The sequence below is a fragment of the Acipenser ruthenus genome, unplaced genomic scaffold (genome assembly GCF_902713425.1).
Source record: "Acipenser ruthenus unplaced genomic scaffold, fAciRut3.2 maternal haplotype, whole genome shotgun sequence".
Lineage (NCBI taxonomy): Eukaryota > Metazoa > Chordata > Actinopteri > Acipenseriformes > Acipenseridae > Acipenser > Acipenser ruthenus.
Genome location: NW_026708914.1, coordinates 1,726 through 20,633, shown reverse-complemented (window position 1 = coordinate 20,633; position 18,908 = coordinate 1,726). Strand labels below are relative to the sequence as shown.

General features: G+C 44.5%; 1 protein-coding gene across 1 annotated transcript in view; it reads left to right on the top strand.

The window, feature by feature from the left end:
* Positions 1-18,105, top strand: part of LOC131736718 (ATP-binding cassette sub-family B member 6-like) — a gene marked incomplete at its 5' end in the record, with an annotated part of 29,018 nt that extends 10,913 nt beyond the window's left edge. The window contains 3 exons of the mRNA XM_059021959.1: positions 15,698-15,790; positions 16,972-17,164; positions 17,961-18,105. Of these exons, the coding sequence (XP_058877942.1) occupies positions 15,698-15,790; positions 16,972-17,164; positions 17,961-18,090 (416 nt within the window). The remainder of the gene's footprint in view (positions 1-15,697; positions 15,791-16,971; positions 17,165-17,960) is intronic.
* Positions 18,106-18,908: the final 803 nt, after the last annotated feature.

Genomic DNA, 18,908 nt, shown 5'->3' with positions numbered 1-18,908 from the left:
TGTAGAGTTTGCCTTTGGAAAGCAGCATTGAAATGTGTTTCCTCATAGATCCCAGTGTTATTGTATCAAGCTCGTGGTATAGTAACGAGAGCTTTAGTAGCAAGTGATTTTCAAACAAAATGTGTTAAGTCAATTCGTTAATGCTTTGAAATTGAGTCGATGAGGTTGTTAATGAAAGCATTTATCGTTAAAAAAATTAATTGTCGCAGGTCATATCGGATTTCCCACATCATGCAGGTAATCTGTGACAACTGCATGATGTGGGAAATCCGAGAAAACCCAACAGAGGTCAACCAAGTTTGTGTAAAGTGCCGCACGATCCAGGACTTGATTCAGCGATTAAGCCTGCTAGAAAAGGAGCTGGAGGAAATGAGACAGCAACAGGAACTTGAGGAGCTGACACACCCACAATACATGGAAGTCTGCACCCCTAGCAGACTGAAAGCCACCAGGGAGACGGAAGAGAGTCGAAACAGCTGGGTTCAGATAGGCAGAAGCATGGAAAAAAAGAAACTTCGTCAAACACAACCACCAGAAATCCAGACATCCAACAAATTTGAGCCACTTCAACATTTAGATGAACAAAACAAACACCAAGTGAATGAAAAGAAACAACATCCAGGACCCTATAAACAGTGCTGGCCAGGCAGCAAAAAGAAGGGAGGTCATGATTGTTGGGGACTCCATATTGAAAAACACAGCAAGTTCATTTCGCAGTTTAGACCCCCTTACTACAACAGTGTGCTGCCTTCCAGGAGCCTCTGTCAAGCACATCACTGAGAATGTGGACAGGCTCCTAGAACGAACAGGAGACGACCTGGTAGTAGTCGTCCACATCGGTACAAACAACATTGGAAGAGACAGGCCAAGATCCCTGCAAAACAAATTCAGAGAGCTAGGAAGGAAATTAAAAGACTAGACCAAAACTGTGGTATTTTCTGGGATACTGCCGGCACCTTGCAAAGGACCATATGGACAGCTGGAAATACAAAATCAAAATGCATGGCTGAAATCGTGGTGCACACAGGAAGGCTTCAGCTTTCTTGAACATTGGAGCACATTCTACAACAAGGACTATCTATATAGGTGGGACGGACTGCACTTAAACAGAAAGGGAACCAATCTACTCGGAGAAAGGATCCTTGAGGAGGTCCAGAAGCATTTAAACTAGAAAGGAAGGGGGGAGAAAACAAAAAAAACAGAAGGGAGACCACATCAAAACAAGGGCAACAACTCAGGTAAGACAACTATTAACCCTTTGCGGTCCACTGTCGGACTGGGTCCGACATTGCAATTATTCCTCACAGGTCCTTTGTCGGACTGGGTCCGACATCATTATAGCAACGCAATAAACGGGTGTTTAGTCGTTTTTTCTCCGGAAAAAGCCGAGAAAACCATTCAATTGCCGAGTGGGAGCGACAGGAGCCGAGACAAGTCGAAAAAAAAAAAAAAAAAAAAAAAAAAAAGGCGTATTTCATGAATAGTCATACATGGTATCAGGTATCAGATAATGGGCGTCCATAGTAAACAAGCTGGCTAAGTGCGTCAGCGCACTGAGACTATCATGGACATTTGCAGAGCTTTTTTCAGATGTTATAGTAATAAAATAATGACTTGGATTGCATTATTGAGGAGTTTGGTGATAAAACGAGTGATCTGGAGATGATCGATCGGTATGTACGACTATTATTATTATTATTATTTATTTCTTACATAGCTGAACGCTATAGCAAACAAAAGGGTGGGGCAGGGCTGGAGATGCCTAGTGTGTGCTTTGTTGATATGCAGGGCCATTTAAACCCGTTTGACTGTGAAAAAAAATACTTTTAAACAGCGCGTATAAAATTAACTGCGCGTGTGAAAATTAATTAGACCTGGCGTGCCTGACACGCGATTAATAAATGGACCGCAAAGGGTTAAATGTATTTATCTTAATGCTAGAAGTCTCAGAAACAAAATGTTAGAACTTGAAGCTACTGCACTAACAAGTAACTACGATGTGATAGGTGTTACAGAAACTTGGTTGTCTGAGTTTGATGGAGACGAATATAATATTAGTGGGTACACACTATATAGGAAAGACAGGCAGGACAGAAGAGGCGGAGGGGTAGCGCTATACATAAGAAATAATCTTGAAGCCCAGGTGTTAAATCAGGACAAAGAAAACAATGCAGAATCAATATGGGTCAGAATAATGGACACAAATTCAAAGGGCATAATAATAGGAGCATGCTATAGACCGCCAAATTCAGATGCTGAGCAAAATAATCTGTTATACAATGACATTCGAAATGTGTGTAGAAAAGGAGAAGCCATACTAATGGGGGATTTCAAAACCTGATGGGGGGCACGACGGACGAAATTGAAATGGTGGAAATGACAAATGACTGCTTCCTAACGCAATTTGTCCAGTCACCGACTAGAGGGGAGGCATGCCTTGATTTAGTCTTTTCAAATAATGAAGACAGAATAACTAAAATAGAGGTCAGAGAGCCATTGGCAAACTCAGACCACAACATGGTCTCATTTGAAATATTTTTTAAAACCCCAAAAGTAATGACTAAAGCTAAGGTTTACAATTTTAGAAAAGCAAACTATGAAGGTATGAAATAGAGACTAACAGAAGTAGATTGGAGTAAAATAGAGAAAACATCCACAGAAAAAGGATGGCTGTTTTATAAAAATGTAGTACTAGAGGCTCAAAACAATTACATCCCAAAAGTAGACAAATCTAAATCTAAAACAAAATGGCCAAAATGGTTTAATAGATCAATTAAAAAAAATATTCAGCGAAAAAAGGCACTTTACAGAGCGTTTAAAAAGGACCAAAAACAAAGCACACAGAAAGAGTACTTGGAACTGCAAACACAAGTCAAAAAGGAAGTTAGAAAGGCCAAGAGAGAGATAGAAATCAATATTGCTAAGGGGGCTGTGGCAATGCGCCCCGCCCCTGTGTGTATTTGTGTGTGTTGTGTTGTATGTTGCGTGTGTAAATGTTGGTGTATAGTCATTGGTACACGGGATATAAACGGGTCTGTGTTTCACGTGTATTTAAAAAGTGTAGATTTGTATTTAGGCACGAGGAGAGCACAAATCACTTCACGTGCTGGTTAAATGTAATATGTGAGCACGGGGTTGCACAGAATTAATTCACGTGCTGGGATTCAAGTGAATAATTAATTAGTAATTGAATCCCAGCACAATAGTATATATAGACGCACATTTCTTGCACTCAGGGTTGGGTGTTCGAGAGTGGAGAACGGGTGAGAGAGAAGGAGAACGTAAAGATAGTAAATATAATAGTTGTTTGTACTCACCGTGTTTGTTTGTCTCCGTGCACCGTTTGTCTGTTTAGTCCGTTTTGTTTATATGTTTCTTTTGGCTACCAGTGCCGTGTCCTGTTTTGTTTTGTGTTAAAACCTTTTATTTGTTAATAAACGCTGAGTGCAGCCATTGCACTCAGCTCATCACCGTCTGTCTGTGTTTGAATTCCTTCCTGCTTCCGGTCTGACGCCACCCACTCTGGCCGTCTTTGTGACACGTGGTGTCATCGTGGGATAATAGCGCCTCCAAGCGTCAGACCAGGAGAGGGGGTTTTGTGAAAAAAAAAAAAAAAAAAAAAAAATAGTAAAGCGAGGATGGGAAGAAAGAGCTGCAGGAAGCAGCAGAAGCAGCAGCAGCAACAACAACAGCTGCAGCCCTCATCCTGCATGCCGGGCTGGGAGGAGGACAGCCACAACGGGGCAGTAGCCACCCCTCTACCCCCACTGCCACCGGGTTCCCCACCGTCCCGGGAAATATGGGACTGGCTGGTGCACCCCGAGGGGAACTTCGCCAGTGACCTCCCCATGGTTATTCACGCACTGCAGATGCGAGATGGGAAACGATGGGAGGACTGGGAGCAACAGCACAACCCGGCATCCGTTCGTGACCTCACCATTGTGGTGCTGGGTTACCTAGCTGCAGACATGGGAGGGATGCCTTCCAGTGAGCAAGAGGGAGAGGAGCAGTCGCTGCCCTCTCCAGTACCTGAGCGGGAGGAGCCTGAGCGTCCACAGCCCGAGTGGGAGGAGCCTGAGCGTCCACAGCCCGAGTGGGAGGAGCCTGAGCGTCCACAGCCCGAGTGGGAGGAGCCTGAGCGTCCACAGCCCGAGTGGGAGGAGCCTGAGCGTCCACAGCCCGAGTGGGAGGAACCCGAACGTCCTACGCCTGAGTGGGAGGAACCCGAGTGTCCACAGCCCAAAAGGGAGGAGTCGGGGCGTCCACAGCCCAAAAGGGAGGAGGTCGAGGATGATGGCTGGGAGGTTTTTTTAAAGAACCTCGCAGCAGAGTTATGCCCTGGCTGTGGGGCTTATGGGCACACGTTAGCCATATGCCCCACCCAGTATGAAGAGGAGGAACCAGCGCCCAGACGGGGGGACCGCAAGCGTCCAGCGCCCAGACGGGGGGACCGCGAGCGTCCAGCGCCCAGACGGGGGGACCGCGGGAATCCGAAGCCTGAGAGGCAGCTGTTCCCACCTTCACCAGCAGAGCAAGAATGCCTGCTGGTTTCCCCATCACAACCAGCAGAGGTAGAATGCCTGCTGGTTTCCCCAGCACAACCAGCAGAGGAAGAATGCCTGCTGGTTTCCCCAGCCCAACCAGCAGAGGAAGAATGCCTGCTGGTTTCCCCAGCACAACCAGCAGAGGAAGAATGCCTGCTGGTTTCCCCAGCACAACCAGCAGAGGAAGAATGCCTGCTGGTTTCCCCAGCACAACCAGCAGAGGAAGAATGCCTGCTGGTTTCCCCTTCAGAAGCAGAGCCGCACCAGTCCGCTGCAAGAGAGGCAGAGCAGCACCAGTCCCCTGAAAAAGGGGGAGACTACACGCTGCTCCCACCTCCATCGGCAGGAGACTACACGCTGCTCCCACCTTCACCGGCAGGAGCAGAGCAGCCGGAGCTGCCTCTGCCTCCGCCACCTCCACCGGAAGGAGCAGAGCAGCAGGAGCTGCCTCTGCCACTTCCAGGAGCAGAGGAGCAGGAGCTGCCTCTGCCTCCGCCACCTACATCGGCAGGAGCAGAGCAGCCGGAGCTGCCTCTGCCACTTCCAGGAGCAGAGGAGCAGGAGCTGCCTCTGCCACTTCCAGGAGCAGAGGAGCTGCCTCTGCCTCTGCCACTGCCAGAAGCAGAACAGCAGGAGCTGTCTCTGCTTCCCATACCTCCACCACGGGGAGTACGGTGGCCGGAGCCCCAGAAAGGGGAGCTGTCGGCCACGAAGAAGGGGGAGGAGGTCTGGAGACCACCAACCCCAGCAGCAGTTTCGCTGCCGGAGATCGTGGGGGAGGTCAGGAGACCTGCTCCCACTGCAGCAGTTTCGCTGCCGGAGAACGTGGGGGAGGTCTGGAGACCTGCTCCCACTGCAGCAGTTTCGCTGCCGGAGATCGTGGGGGAGGTCCGGAGACCTGCTCCCACTGCAGCAGTTTCGCTGCCGGAGATCGTGGGGGAGGTCCGGAGACCTGCTCCCACTGCAGCTTCTTCGCTGCCGGCAGTACTGTGGTCGGAGCCCCACCAAAGGGAGCTACCGGCTACAAAGACAGGGGGAGAGGTCAGGAGACCACTTTCCCCAGCAGCAGTTTCGCTGCAGGAGGTCTTGTGGCCGGAGCCCCACAGGAGGGAGCTGCCGGCTACGAAGAAGGGGGAGGTCGGGGGACCACCTGCCCCTGCAGCTTTTTCGCTGCAGGACGGGACCAACAGGCTGTCAGCCGTGCCACTACCGGCAGGGGTGCTGACAGCATGGCCAGCCATGGGCCCACTGAAGCCTCCCTTCCCAGCCCGAGACTTTGTCCTGGACTGCTGGGTTTTTAAGGGGGGAGGTGGCCGTTGAGGCCATGTGTGCTGCGCACAAGGGGGGGTATATGTGGCAATGCGCCCCGCCCCTGTGTGTATTTGTGTGTGTTGTGTTGTATGTTGCGTGTGTAAATGTTGGTGTATAGTCATTGGTACACGGGATATAAACGGGTCTGTGTTTCACGTGTATTTAAAAAGTGTAGATTTGTATTTAGGCACGAGGAGAGCACAAATCACTTCACGTGCTGGTTAAATGTAATATGTGAGCACGGGGTTGCACAGAATTAATTCACGTGCTGGGATTCAAGTGAATAATTAATTAGTAATTGAATCCCAGCACAATAGTATATATAGACGCACATTTCTTGCACTCAGGGTTGGGTGTTCGAGAGTGGAGAACGGGTGAGAGAGAAGGAGAACGTAAAGATAGTAAATATAATAGTTGTTTGTACTCACCGTGTTTGTTTGTCTCTGTGCACCGTTTGTCTGTTTAGTCCGTTTTGTTTATATGTTTCTTTTGGCTACCAGTGCCGTGTCCTGTTTTGTTTTGTGTTAAAACCTTTTATTTGTTAATAAACGCTGAGTGCAGCCATTGCACTCAGCTCATCACAACCACTGTCTGTGTCTGTGTATTCCATTCTGGTCTGACGCCACCCACTCTGGCCGTCTTTGTGACGGGCTAACACCAATTCCAAAATATTTCTCCAATATTATAACAGCAAGAGAACATTCAAAGAGGAGGTTAAATGTCTAAGAGACACAAATGGCAAAATCATAGATGAAGAAAAAAAAATAGCAAATATATTAAATGATTACTTTTCACAGGTTTTTACAAAGGAGGACACGGACAACATGCCCGACATGTCGACCTGTTCCTATCCAATTTTGAATAACTTTAGCATAACAGAGGCAGTAGTGTTAAAGGGACGAGGAGCTCTTAAAATAAACAAATCCCCTGGGCCAGATGAGATCCTCCCAATAGTACTCAAAGAAATGAAAGAAGTTATTTACAAACCGCTAACCAAGATCATGCAACAGTCTCTTGACACAGGGGTTGTACCGACAGACTGGAAAATAGCAAACGTAATACCGATCCACAAAAAGGGAGACAAAACCGAACCAGGTAACTACAGACCAATAAGCCTGACTTCTATTATATGTAAACTTATGGAAACTATAATAAGATCCAAAATGGAAAATTACCTATATGGTAACAATATCCTGGGAGACCGTCAGCATGGTTTTAGGAAAGGGAGATCATATCTAACTAACCTACTTGACTTTTTTGAGGATGCAACATTGAAAATGGATAACTACAAAGCATACGACATGGTTTATTTAGATTTCCAGAAAGCTTTTGACAAAGTCCCGCATAAAAGATTAATTCTCAAACTGAACGCAGTTGGGGTTCAAGGAAATGCATGCACATGGATTAGTGTGGCAAAGTGCCCCCCTGTGTATGTTATATGTTACGTGTTGTGTGTAAATGTTGGTGTATAAGCATTGGTACACGGGATATAAGCGGGTCTGTGTTTCACGTGTGTGTAAATTGTGTATTTGTATTTAGGCACGGGGATGGCACATCACGTCACGTGCAAGTAAAAAGTAATAATATGTGAGTACGGGGAATTGCACTTTAATTAATTCACGTGCAGTTGTACCGAGATTCCAATTGAATGATTGACTAGCAATCGAGTCTTGGTACAACTGCATAAAAGCTGCATGTTTTCACTCACTGGTGGTTGGGTGTTCGGTGAGTGGAGAATGGGAGAGAGAGGAGAAAAGAAAGTAAAGTAATTAGTGTTTTCACTCACCGTGTTTGTCCGTTTGTCTGTTCACTGTTTAGTCTGTTTTGTTTGTCTCTTTATTTTGGCGTATAGTGCCGTGTCCAGTGTTTTTGTCTGTTGAAACCTTTTATTTTCTGTTCTGTTATTAAATGCTGAGCGTAAGCATTCGCTCAGCTTCACCAAACCCCAAATCTCTGTCTGTTTATTTCCTGCTTCTGGTCTGACGCCACCCACTCCGGCCGTCTTTGTGACAATTACGGAGTGGTTAACATGTAGAAAACAGAAAGTACTGATTAGAGGAGAAATCTCAGAATGGAGCGAGGTAACCAGTAGTGTACCACAGGGATCAGTATTAGGTCCTCTGCTATTCCTAATCTACATTAATGATTTAGATTCTGGTATAGTAAGCAAACTCGTTAAATTTGCAGACGACACAAAAATAGGAGGAGTGGCAAACACTTGCAGCAGCAAAGGTCATTCAAAATGATCTAGACAGCATTCAGAATTGGGCAGACACATGGCAAATGAAATTTAATAGAGAAAAGTGTAAAGTATTGCATGCAGGCAATAAAAATGTGCATTATAAATATCAGATATCACTGAGATACTGAAATTGAAGAAGGAATGTATAAAAAAGACCTAGGAGTTTATGTTGACTCAGAAATGTCTTCATCTAGACAATGTGGGGAAGCTATAAAAAAGGCCAACAAGATGCTTGGATATATTGTGAGAAGTGTTGAATTTAAATCAAGGGAAGTAATGTTAAAACTTCACAATGCATTAGTAAGACCTCACCTAGAATATTGTGTTCAGTTCTGGTCGCCTCATTACAAAAAGCATATTGTTGCTCTAGAAAGAGTGCAAAGAAGAGCAACCAGAATTATCCCGGGTTTAAAAGGCATGTTGTATGCAGACAGACTCAAAGAATTGAATCTATTCAGTCTTGAACAAAGAAGACTATGCGGCGATCTGATTCAAACGTTCAAAATCTTAAAAGTTATAGACAGTGTCGACCCAGGGGACTTCTTTGACCTGAAAAAAGAAACAAGGACTTGGGGTCACAAATGGAGATTAGATAAGGGGGCATTCAGAACAGAAAATAGGAGGCACTTTTTTACACAGAGAATTGTGAGGGTCTGGAACCAACTCCCCAGTAATGTTGTTGAAGCTGACACCCTGGGATCCTTCAAGAAGCTGCTTGATGAGAGTCTGGGATCAATAAGCTACTAACAACCAAACGAGCAAGATGGGCTGAATGGCCTCCTCTCGTTTGTAAACTTTCTTATGTTCTTATGTTCTTAATTGTGAGGGTCTGGAACCAACTCCCGACTCAACGACTAGATAAGGGGAACATTCCATAAGGTTACAAGCGATAAAATAAGTCAATACATCTCATTCGTAACAACAAGTATAGCAAAGGCAAAAATATTTTCATAATTACAAATATTGAATTATTGAGGTAGTCTGTAAGAAATTAACCCTGGTCCTGTACACACTGTCTCTGTGTCGGCTCGTTAAGATATTTACATTATTTCGCAAATTAACATAATTTTGGAAATCGCATTAGGACGATTATTTAATAACGAAATAGGCACAACGACCACTTGAAAATGCCAAAATCAATGCTACATACCGATTTCTTGATTAATACTGGAGTTATCATTTACAAACTTTTGAAAATCCTGCCCTATATTTCTACCTTAACTGAACGAGAGCCTGAAAAGTTACATAATAGCAGTAGGAGTGACTGACGCTGTCCTCCGAAGAGTGTGCCGTCAGCCGACCTCTTTTTTTCACACTGCGAACTCACCATGCAGCCATCGAAGAGCTACAGCGTCGGAGGACAACGCAGCCCTGGGCAGCTTACAGGCAAGCCTGCAGGCACCCGGCCAGACTACATGGGTCGCTGGTGCGCGTTGAGCCGAGGACACCCTGGCCGACCTAACCCTCCCTCCTCCTGGGCGACGCTCGGCCAATTGTGCACCGCCCCCTGGGAGCTCCCGTCCACGGTCGGCTGTGGAATAGCCTGGACTCGAACCAGCGACGTCCAGGCTATAGCGCGCATCCTGCACTCCACGCAGAGCGCCTTTACCGGAGCTCCCCTAAATCCTAAATTCCTTGTTTAGAAAGATATAGGGTATTAATGCTTGTGCCATGTGCGTGCGTGCATTCGGTGCTGAGTGACAGACAGGAGATTGAGACGGAGGTTGAAGTTGATACGCCCCCCAGGCAACAGGATTTATTTACATATCAAGTCAACACACTGAACAGCTCACGTGACACTACCAGCAATGGCAGCGCATGGAGCACATACAACACAGTGTACGAAAACTTTGGTAGTCTCTTGTGGCAAAGTGGTTTGCAGTGCGCAGGTGTAGTGGTGATGTGATTGTGAAACAGAAGAAAGACAACAAAGTTCACGATCCAAACAGGTTTTATTTTATAATCCCGGTCTGGCAACCACAAAGAATAATCCCAGGCATACACAGCAATGTATATTGCACTGTTCCAAAAACAACGGGTTGCAGTCCCAAAATAATAAGACACAGTTCGTAATTAATGAAACACACAAAAACACATGTTCACAAGTCCAGAGTGATTGTTATTGTGCTTGTGATGAAAATACAATGTATTTGTGCACAATGGTGCAGTGTTGTCTGGGTTCAGTGCTGGCCTGTAGCGACAGTTCCGGATAGTGTAGCCGTCTAATACATAATAAACAGTACAATTAGAACCGACAAAACAAACAAACACTAGAGACTCACGGTAATATTTCGCTCGTCCTTTAGTGTCCTCTTAACCATAAACAAAAGAACAGATCATCTAGCCACGTCTCCGTTTGTACCTTCAGTCACGCCCCCTTGGTTGCGAGTGCAGCCGTTTCTCCTCCAATCCGCGGTTGCCACATCGCTTTCCCTCTGGAGCGATGACTTACTATACCACAGCTGTGCCCCCTTTCTAGAAGGCCAACTTCCACCTAACCCTGGGAATAAATTGAAAGAGATTTTTGAGATGTAGTGAAAAAAGGACAACAAAACAAGCATGCAATCAAAAGCAGGAATGCATCCAAAAGCAGGCATGCATCCAAAAACAGGCATGTTTATTTAAGCTCTTAATAGTAAACATCCAAACACATTTCGATAGTTTTGCATAAAGTTGTTTAATTTTAAAAAAATGCCATGAAGCTTTTCCTGTAGGTTTTCACTGTTTTGCTTTTCTTTTGAAATTGTACACTACATGTTTTTTCTGATTTGGCTCCAGTCTAAAAGGCACTAAGTTGATGGGTGGTAAAAGGTCGAAAGGCAATCTCTCAGATGTTTCCCACTCCAGCTTGTCCAGTACAATACCCATTGTTTCTCCGAAGGAAAGAGCCCATGTTTACTTAATGTGAAGAAGTAGTTGTAATATAGCATGGGTGGCCACACATCCTGACCCTACGAGCCGTATACCAAAATTTCCATATGGTCGAGAGCTGCAAGACACATACTGTGAACATGAGATGTTTGCGAGCAAGACATTTTAAATACTAGCACTGTTGTGTAGTACAGGAGTTAGGCTGTCTCTTGATTATTATTATTATTATTATTATTATTATTATTATTATTATTATTTATTTCTTAGCAGACGCCCTTATCCAGGGCGATTTACAATCGTAAGCAAATACATTTCAAGTGTTACAGTACAAGTAATACAATAAGGGCAAGATAAATACAATGACTTTGGTTCAAGCAAGTACAAGTGTGACAAAATACAATTCAATACTACAGAAGATAACAGTGACACTGATAGTTACATCAAGATATGATTAACTACAAAATACTACAGATTAAACACTTGGCAGATTACAGTACTCTGAAGTACAGGATTAAATGCAGTAAAATAGGGGGCAGATAAGAGCAAATAAAGCACAATTAAGGAAGGGTGATAGTGTCCCAGGGGAAAAACAGAGGAGTTCTACAGGTGCTGTCTGAAGAGGTGAGTCTTAAGGAGGCGCCGGAATGTGGTCAGGGACTAGGCGGTCTTGACATCTGTAGGCAGGTCATTCCACCACTGCGGAGCGAGGGTGGAGAAGGAGCGGGCTCTGGAGGCAGGGGAGCGTAGAGGAGGTAGAGCCAGTCTTCTAGTGCAGGCGGAGCGGAGAGGTCGAGTGGGGGTGTAGGGAGAGATGAGGGTCTGGAGGTAACTGGGTGCAGTCTGGTCAAGGCATCTGTAGGCTAGTACAAGAGTCTTGAACTGGATGCGAGCGGTGATCGGTAGCCAGTGGAGTGAGCGGAGTAGTGGAGTTGCGTGGGAGAAGCGAGGCAGAGAGAACACCAGGCGGGCAGCGGAGTTCTGGATGAGGTGGAGCGGACGGGTGGCGGACGTAGGGAGGCCGGCCAGGAGGGAGTTGCAGTAGAAGGGAGAGTACCAGGGCCTGGACGAGGAAAAGTTGTCAGAGGAGATAGAGGAGGATGGAGGAGGAGGGGGGGGGGGGGGGGAATTGAGGAGGGAGGAGAACGTAGAGAATAGTTTCCGGGGGTTGTTAGTGGTGGATTGGGTAATAGATTGGAAATAGGAGCGTTTAGCAGAGGAGAGAGTTTTTAAAGGGATTACAGTACCTGCTCGTGACGAGACTTAAGATATGTAAATCTAATGTTTTTTTTATTTTTTTTATTTTTTATTTTTTTATTTTTTTTTTTATAAATTTAGTTGTCGCCAATTATTTTTACCCCGGTTTTCACCCCAATTTAGCATGCCCAATTATTATCTGTATCCCCGGCTCACCGCTCGCAACCCCCCCGCCGACTCAGGAAACGGAGGCTGGAACACGCGTCCTCCGAAACGTGCTCCTTCCAAGCCGTCATTTTTCGCACTGCAGATCCACAGCAATGCTACCAGACCTATAGTGCCGGAGGACAACACAGATCTGGCGGCTCCGCTGCAGAGCCACAGGCGCCCTATCGGCCACAGGGGTCGCTGATGCGCGGTGAGCCGTGGATTCCCCTGCCGACCTAAGCCCTCCCTACCCGGGCAGCGCTCAGCCAATTGTGCGCCGCCCCCTAGGAACTCTCGGTCACGGTCAGCTGTGACATAGCCTGGATTCGAACCAGCGATCTCCAGGCTATAGAGCACATCCTGCGAGGAGCTCCTTTACTGGATGCGCCACTCGGGAGCCCCCCTGTAAATCTAATGTTAATTTTAGACCTGCAAACATGTAAACATGCATTCTCTAAGCTACCACCAACTCTCCAAAGAGTCATTTATCTGAATAAGGACGTTTGCCACAAGCGATATATTCCATGCTTGCCATACAAAACTCGCTTGAGTCATTAAATCAGCTTCTTTACTGAACGCCGAATGCAGCATGTGCCTTAAGTCTGATCTAGGAGGATATTCATCTGAAAACGTGTTATGATATGTGTTTCGTAATGATGTTTGAGGTTGCTCGCCTTGTACAGGCTACAGTGTGCAAGTGATTTGTTGCAGATGAGACACAGGTTTACTACTGTTTTCAGTGAAAGCAAACTCTTCCTCCCAGTCTGGTTTAAAGCCGCATACTTTCACTTATTACTCGTGGAGGGTTTGCTCAATGCCATTGTCTCCACGAAACGAAGGAGCACTTAATTCAAAATTATGAAATTTACTTTCAACTGCACATCCAGCTTCAAAATACGCATGTGCCAGCGAGCGGAACGTCAACAAGTGACTCTCATTATATTTCACTTTGAGCCATTCGAGGTACTTCTGTAAGTTGCCTGTACAAAAACATGGTGTTTCTAATAAGTCTCATAAAAAGGGTAAAAGCTGCTGTGTAATAGTAGTCTTAAATTATACCGTGGCTTGAATGTGGGAGTTGTTATTTATATTTTGTTCAATGGAGTATCGGTCTAGAGGACCAGTACACAGGGACAAGAGCCCTGCAAGGATGAGAAACCTTTGTCTAGTGCAGGCTGTCCAGTAAGAGAAGTTTTCAGCGTTCTTTGGCCAGGTTCCTGTATTAGACCTATGTGATGCATGTTTAAGGTGTGGTGCAGCATTCCCCGAATGTACCCGTCTTGTTCATTGCTTCTTTCAATTGACAGCATGGTCATTTTACTCTTAAAAGTTAAGTGTCTGGGGAGGATTCAAATATAATGCATTATTACAGAATGTAAGTGATTTATTTTTAGCTGACTGCAGTTATTCATTGAAACTTTATTAAAACCTGATTATTGTGGAAGTCGTTGACAGGCTGTGTTACTTTGCAATGTATTCTAATACTGAAGTTGGAAAAAAAAACATTTTTACAATTATTTTTATTCATTTTCCAATTTTGGAATACCCAATTATTATTCAACCTGGCTCACTGCTGCAACCCCCGAACTAACTTGGGAGAGACGAAGACAAGCACAAGCGTCCCCCGAAACGAGTGCCATCAGCCGTCCGATTTTTTTCACTCTGCAAGCCCGGCGTACAGCCATCTCAGAACTTATAGCATCGGAGGACCACGCTGTTCTGAATTGCATACAGGCCGGCCTGCAGGCGCCTGGCCAGCCACAGGGGTCGCTGGTGTGCGGTGAGTCAAGGACTCCCTAGCCGACCTAACCCCTACCCCACCCGGGCAGCGCTTGGCCCCTGAGATCTCCTGTCCACAGTCGGCAGTGGCATAGCTTGGATTCGAACCGGCAATCTCCAAGCTATAGGGCGCATCCTACACTCCGGGCGGAGTGCCTTTACCAGATGTGCCACTCGTGAGTCCAGGTTAGGAACATTTCGGAAACATTATTCCAAAGAAAGAATACGCAAGGGTTACACTTGAAATTTAGATGCTTCTCAACTCGTACCCATTATCACTTTAGTGGTAAATCATGTTGATTACCAGGCTTCATGATGAAAACCAGTCTTCATGATGATTACCAGGCTTCATGATGATTACCAGGCTTCATGATGAAAACCAGGCTTCATGATGATTACCAGGCTTCATGATGATTACCAGGCTTTATGATGATGATTACCAGGCTTCATGATGATTACCAGGCTTCATGATGATGATTACCAGGCTTCATGGTGATTACCAGGCTTCATGGTGATTACCAGGCTTCATGATGAAAATCAGGCTTCATGATGATTACCAGGCTTCATGATGATTACCAGGCTTTATGATGATGATTACCAGGCTTCATGGTGATTACCAGGCTTCATGGTGATTACCAGGCTTCATGATGATTACCAGGCTTCATGATGGTGATTACCAGGCTTCATGATGATGATTACCAGGCTTCATGGTGATTACCAGGCTTCATGGTGATTACCAGGCTTCATGATGATTACCAGGCTTCATGATGATTACCAGGCTTCATGATGGTGATTACCAGGCTTCATGATGATGATTACCAGGCTTCATGATGATTACCAGGCTTCATGATGATTACCAGGCTTCATGATGATGATTACCAGGCTTCATGGTGATTACCAGGCTTCATGGTGATTACCAGGCTTCATGATGATGATTACCAGGCTTCATGATGATTACCAGGCTTCATGATGATGATTACCAGGCTTCATGATGATTACCAGGCTTCATGATGATGATTACCAGGCTTCATGGTGATTACCAGGCTTCATGATGGTGATTACCAGGCTTCATGATGATGATTACCAGGCTTCATGATGATGATTACCAGGCTTCATGATGGTGATTACCAGGCTTCATGATGATGATTACCAGGCTTCATGGTGATTACCAGGCTTCATGATGATTACCAGGCTTCATGATGATGATTACCAGGCTTCATGGTGATTACCAGGCTTCATGATGATGATTACCAGGCTTCATGATGGTGATTACCAGGCTTCATGATGGTGATTACCAGGCTTCATGATGGTGATTACCAGGCTTCATGATGGTGATTACCAGGCTTCATGATGATGATTACCAGGCTTCATGATGATTACCAGGCTTCATGATGATTACCAGGTTTCATGATGTTTCAATGAACATTTATCTTCATGTTGCATCTCCCTTAAATTTGAATAGTTCACCTAAATGAAGAACCCTATATAGGGTTTATTAGTGTGTTTGTTCCACCATTGATACCGTGTATGTTGGTCTCTTTGCCTTCAGTGAACGATCTGACTGAAGGAGCCAGCTGGAAGGCCGTTTCTGTCACAGTCTGCATGTATGTGTTCCTCAAGTTCCTGCAAGGAGGGGGAGCAGGTAAGGCTGTGTGCTTTTCTTTCATTTTCTTTCATGTGTTTGTGTTCAGTGAAGAAATGGTGGTGAATTTCACAATAAAAAAAAACCTCCCCATGTGGGTTGAAATTCCTGATGCAAAGGTCTTTGTTACTTTTTTTTTTAGTATCATTTTTTTCTCAATGGCTCTCATCTTTCCTGTGGGCGTGTCTTTGGTTCCTGTTTTTTGTGGGATATTGTGACCTTTCAGCTCTGCTTTGTGTGTAGTATAGAAGCTGGTCTGAATGTAACATGTTTTTATGAAGCAGAACAACATGCAAACAAGCTAGATGACAGCCCGGTAGACTGAGCCAGAACATGTGAACATGAAATAATCCTGATCTACCAATCAGACGGCTAAGCTGTTTACTGATTTTACAAAACAATGTACACAGGTCTCCACCGTCACACAGACAACCCCTCCATCGTAATAATCATTGGGTCTACACACAGTCCTCCACCTTCACACAGACAACCCCTCCATCATAATAGCAGTCTTTATATATCTGCCTGCTTAATTACAGACAGTTGTATCTCATTTGGGAACTCTCACATTACAGAGGCACTCTGGGAAATGTAGTCTTGATCTCCCTATTCAAACGACCAAGACTACATTTTAACTTTTTCTCAGTTCTGGGTCTCTGCCCTGTCACACATCCACTTTAAAGGGTATAAATGACTCAGTATTCTGGGTCTTATATACCCTACCCTTTAACTTTTCACCATACTCTATCACAATCTAGTAATGTATAAATAAAAAAGAAAAAGTTCCATGACAAAGGTTTAAATATGACAAACACTTCTAGTTGAAATATTTGTCATTACACATATACAGTTTATTTTAGTATTTCTAAACTATTATTGAGTGTTTTAATAGTTACAAGTGATCCAGCTATTTAAGCTACGGTTTTACAAAATGTTTTAATTAAAAAATACATAATACAAATGAATGAATATATGTGGTTTTGCAACAAAACTAATATAAATCTTCAGTTTAGTTTTTATTGAATTCTATGATCTAGTATATTATTACACTCAAAAGGGTTGTTGGTTGGTTGTTGGTATTGGGAACAGATTCATGTAGAATACAAATCTACAGCAAGCGGTACTTATTTCGCAATCCAGTACAATTGGAATGTATGCTGATGTTGTTTCTCCCTGTGCAGGGGCCTCTGGCTTTGTGAATAACCTGCGCTCGTTCCTGTGGATCCGGGTACAGCAGTACACTAACCAGACAGTGCAGATCCGCCTGTTTGCTCACCTTCACTCGCTGTCCCTGCGCTGGCACTTGGGCCGTCGCACTGGGGAGGTGCTGCGCAGTATAGACAGGGGAACCTCCAGCATCAACTCCCTGCTGAGGTACCGCCTCCTTCAACATAATCGCCATTGTTTTCATATTTTTATTCACAAAACAATGGTCACAAATCAGAGTGGATGTATGACCCTGTCAGTCTGGATGTCACTGAATCTGATGGGTCTTTCAAACTTTCATCAGAATTCTCTGTAGTAGCAAGCAAGGTCCATGCTGAGACACTGCCTTATCAGACTCATCAGGTACCTTGGAGGGAGCTCATGTCTGATGTCTTTGTTTTTCTTCCATGTGGGTGTAGTTCACATCACAGTAAAACATGTGTCAGAATTTGTCTAGTATTCCATTTGACAGCACTGTTTACAAAACTGAGGGAAGTATAGTAATGCCATGTTTGAGCTGCCATATGTAACATGTGGCTCTCTAGCTAGACATTATACCAGCCCCCACATCTCAGCCACAGTGTGAGTGAGCTTACCTCTACAGTTTGTGGAAAAGACCAAAAGTAATCATTTTGGTGCTTTTCTGAAATTTGAAGTGAGGATTTTTAACAATCTGTTATGCGTAACATACTGAAGGATTACTAGCCTTCAGTCCTCCGTTTCTCTGTACTGGATGAAAACCAATGTATTCGTCCACAAATATAGAACAGCTGAACACTGCTCTCCCATTGTTTTCTATGGAGGTCAGAGGTGCTGTTATTACTCAGTAATGGAACTGCAAATATTCTTAGAAGAAGCTGACCACAATAATCTATGTGCAACAGAAAACAAATACAAACATTTTCAGTTTTATTATAATTGGTTATTCGTGTGTAATTTTTTTCTCTTGTTTTTTTTTTTTTAGCTACATTGTGTTCAGTATCTTTCCCACTATAGTTGACATTGTGATTGCAATCGTCTACTTCAGCTCCCTGTTTAGTGCCTGGTTGGGACTAATCGTCTTCATCTGTATGGCCCTTTACCTGAGTGAGTAACGCCTGCCCTTGAGCACCAGCTCCTTCATCGTGATTAAGGGATGCTGACATTAGTTGTGCTTTAATGGTTTGTGTGTGTTTGTAAAGATGTATGAAATTGGAACCTTGATACAAAAACACAATAACTTACTACTCAGATCTCAGATGTAGTCCTGTGAAGCCACTTGCTTATTCATATCCAGATCACACTCCGTCCTGCAGCAATGCTGGCTTTCTGTTCCCACAGTATTTCCATCAGCGCACCAGCACTGTTGCAGGAGGGAGCAGGAATTGCATGCACTGCAACTAAGAAAAAAGTAATTCCCTAGTTGATTTACCTATCATGTGTGATTAAAAAACATATAAACATGTTTTAGGAATTAGTTGAAAAAAAAACACTGGTGCAATATGGACAACACAGGATACAGCAGAGATCTGCAGAGACGTTCTGCCAGTACCATGTTCTGCAGCTGGATGAGGAGAAGTTGATTTTGAGTCCACCTCACACACATTCTCTCCTTAAAGTGTTAAGTCCTGAAAGCATGTTTAGTTGAAAATCTGTGGTAGGGCATATGAGCAACTGAAACATGTTTATTTTGCATTGAGCACTGAGGCAATGAATCCTGAACATCGTCGATCTGTTAATTAAAGTACACATTTCAGAAAAATGAGTGCGTTTTTTACATGACTCTCCAGTTATTAGAGTGGTGTTTACAGTATTTTGTGAGACTCTTGCACCTATTTGACCCAGATTTAAGAGTCACAGTGATTTTGTGACATTTTACAGTACAGTATTCTGTCACATATCTGCCATGATCAACCTCTTCAGCAACGTTAGT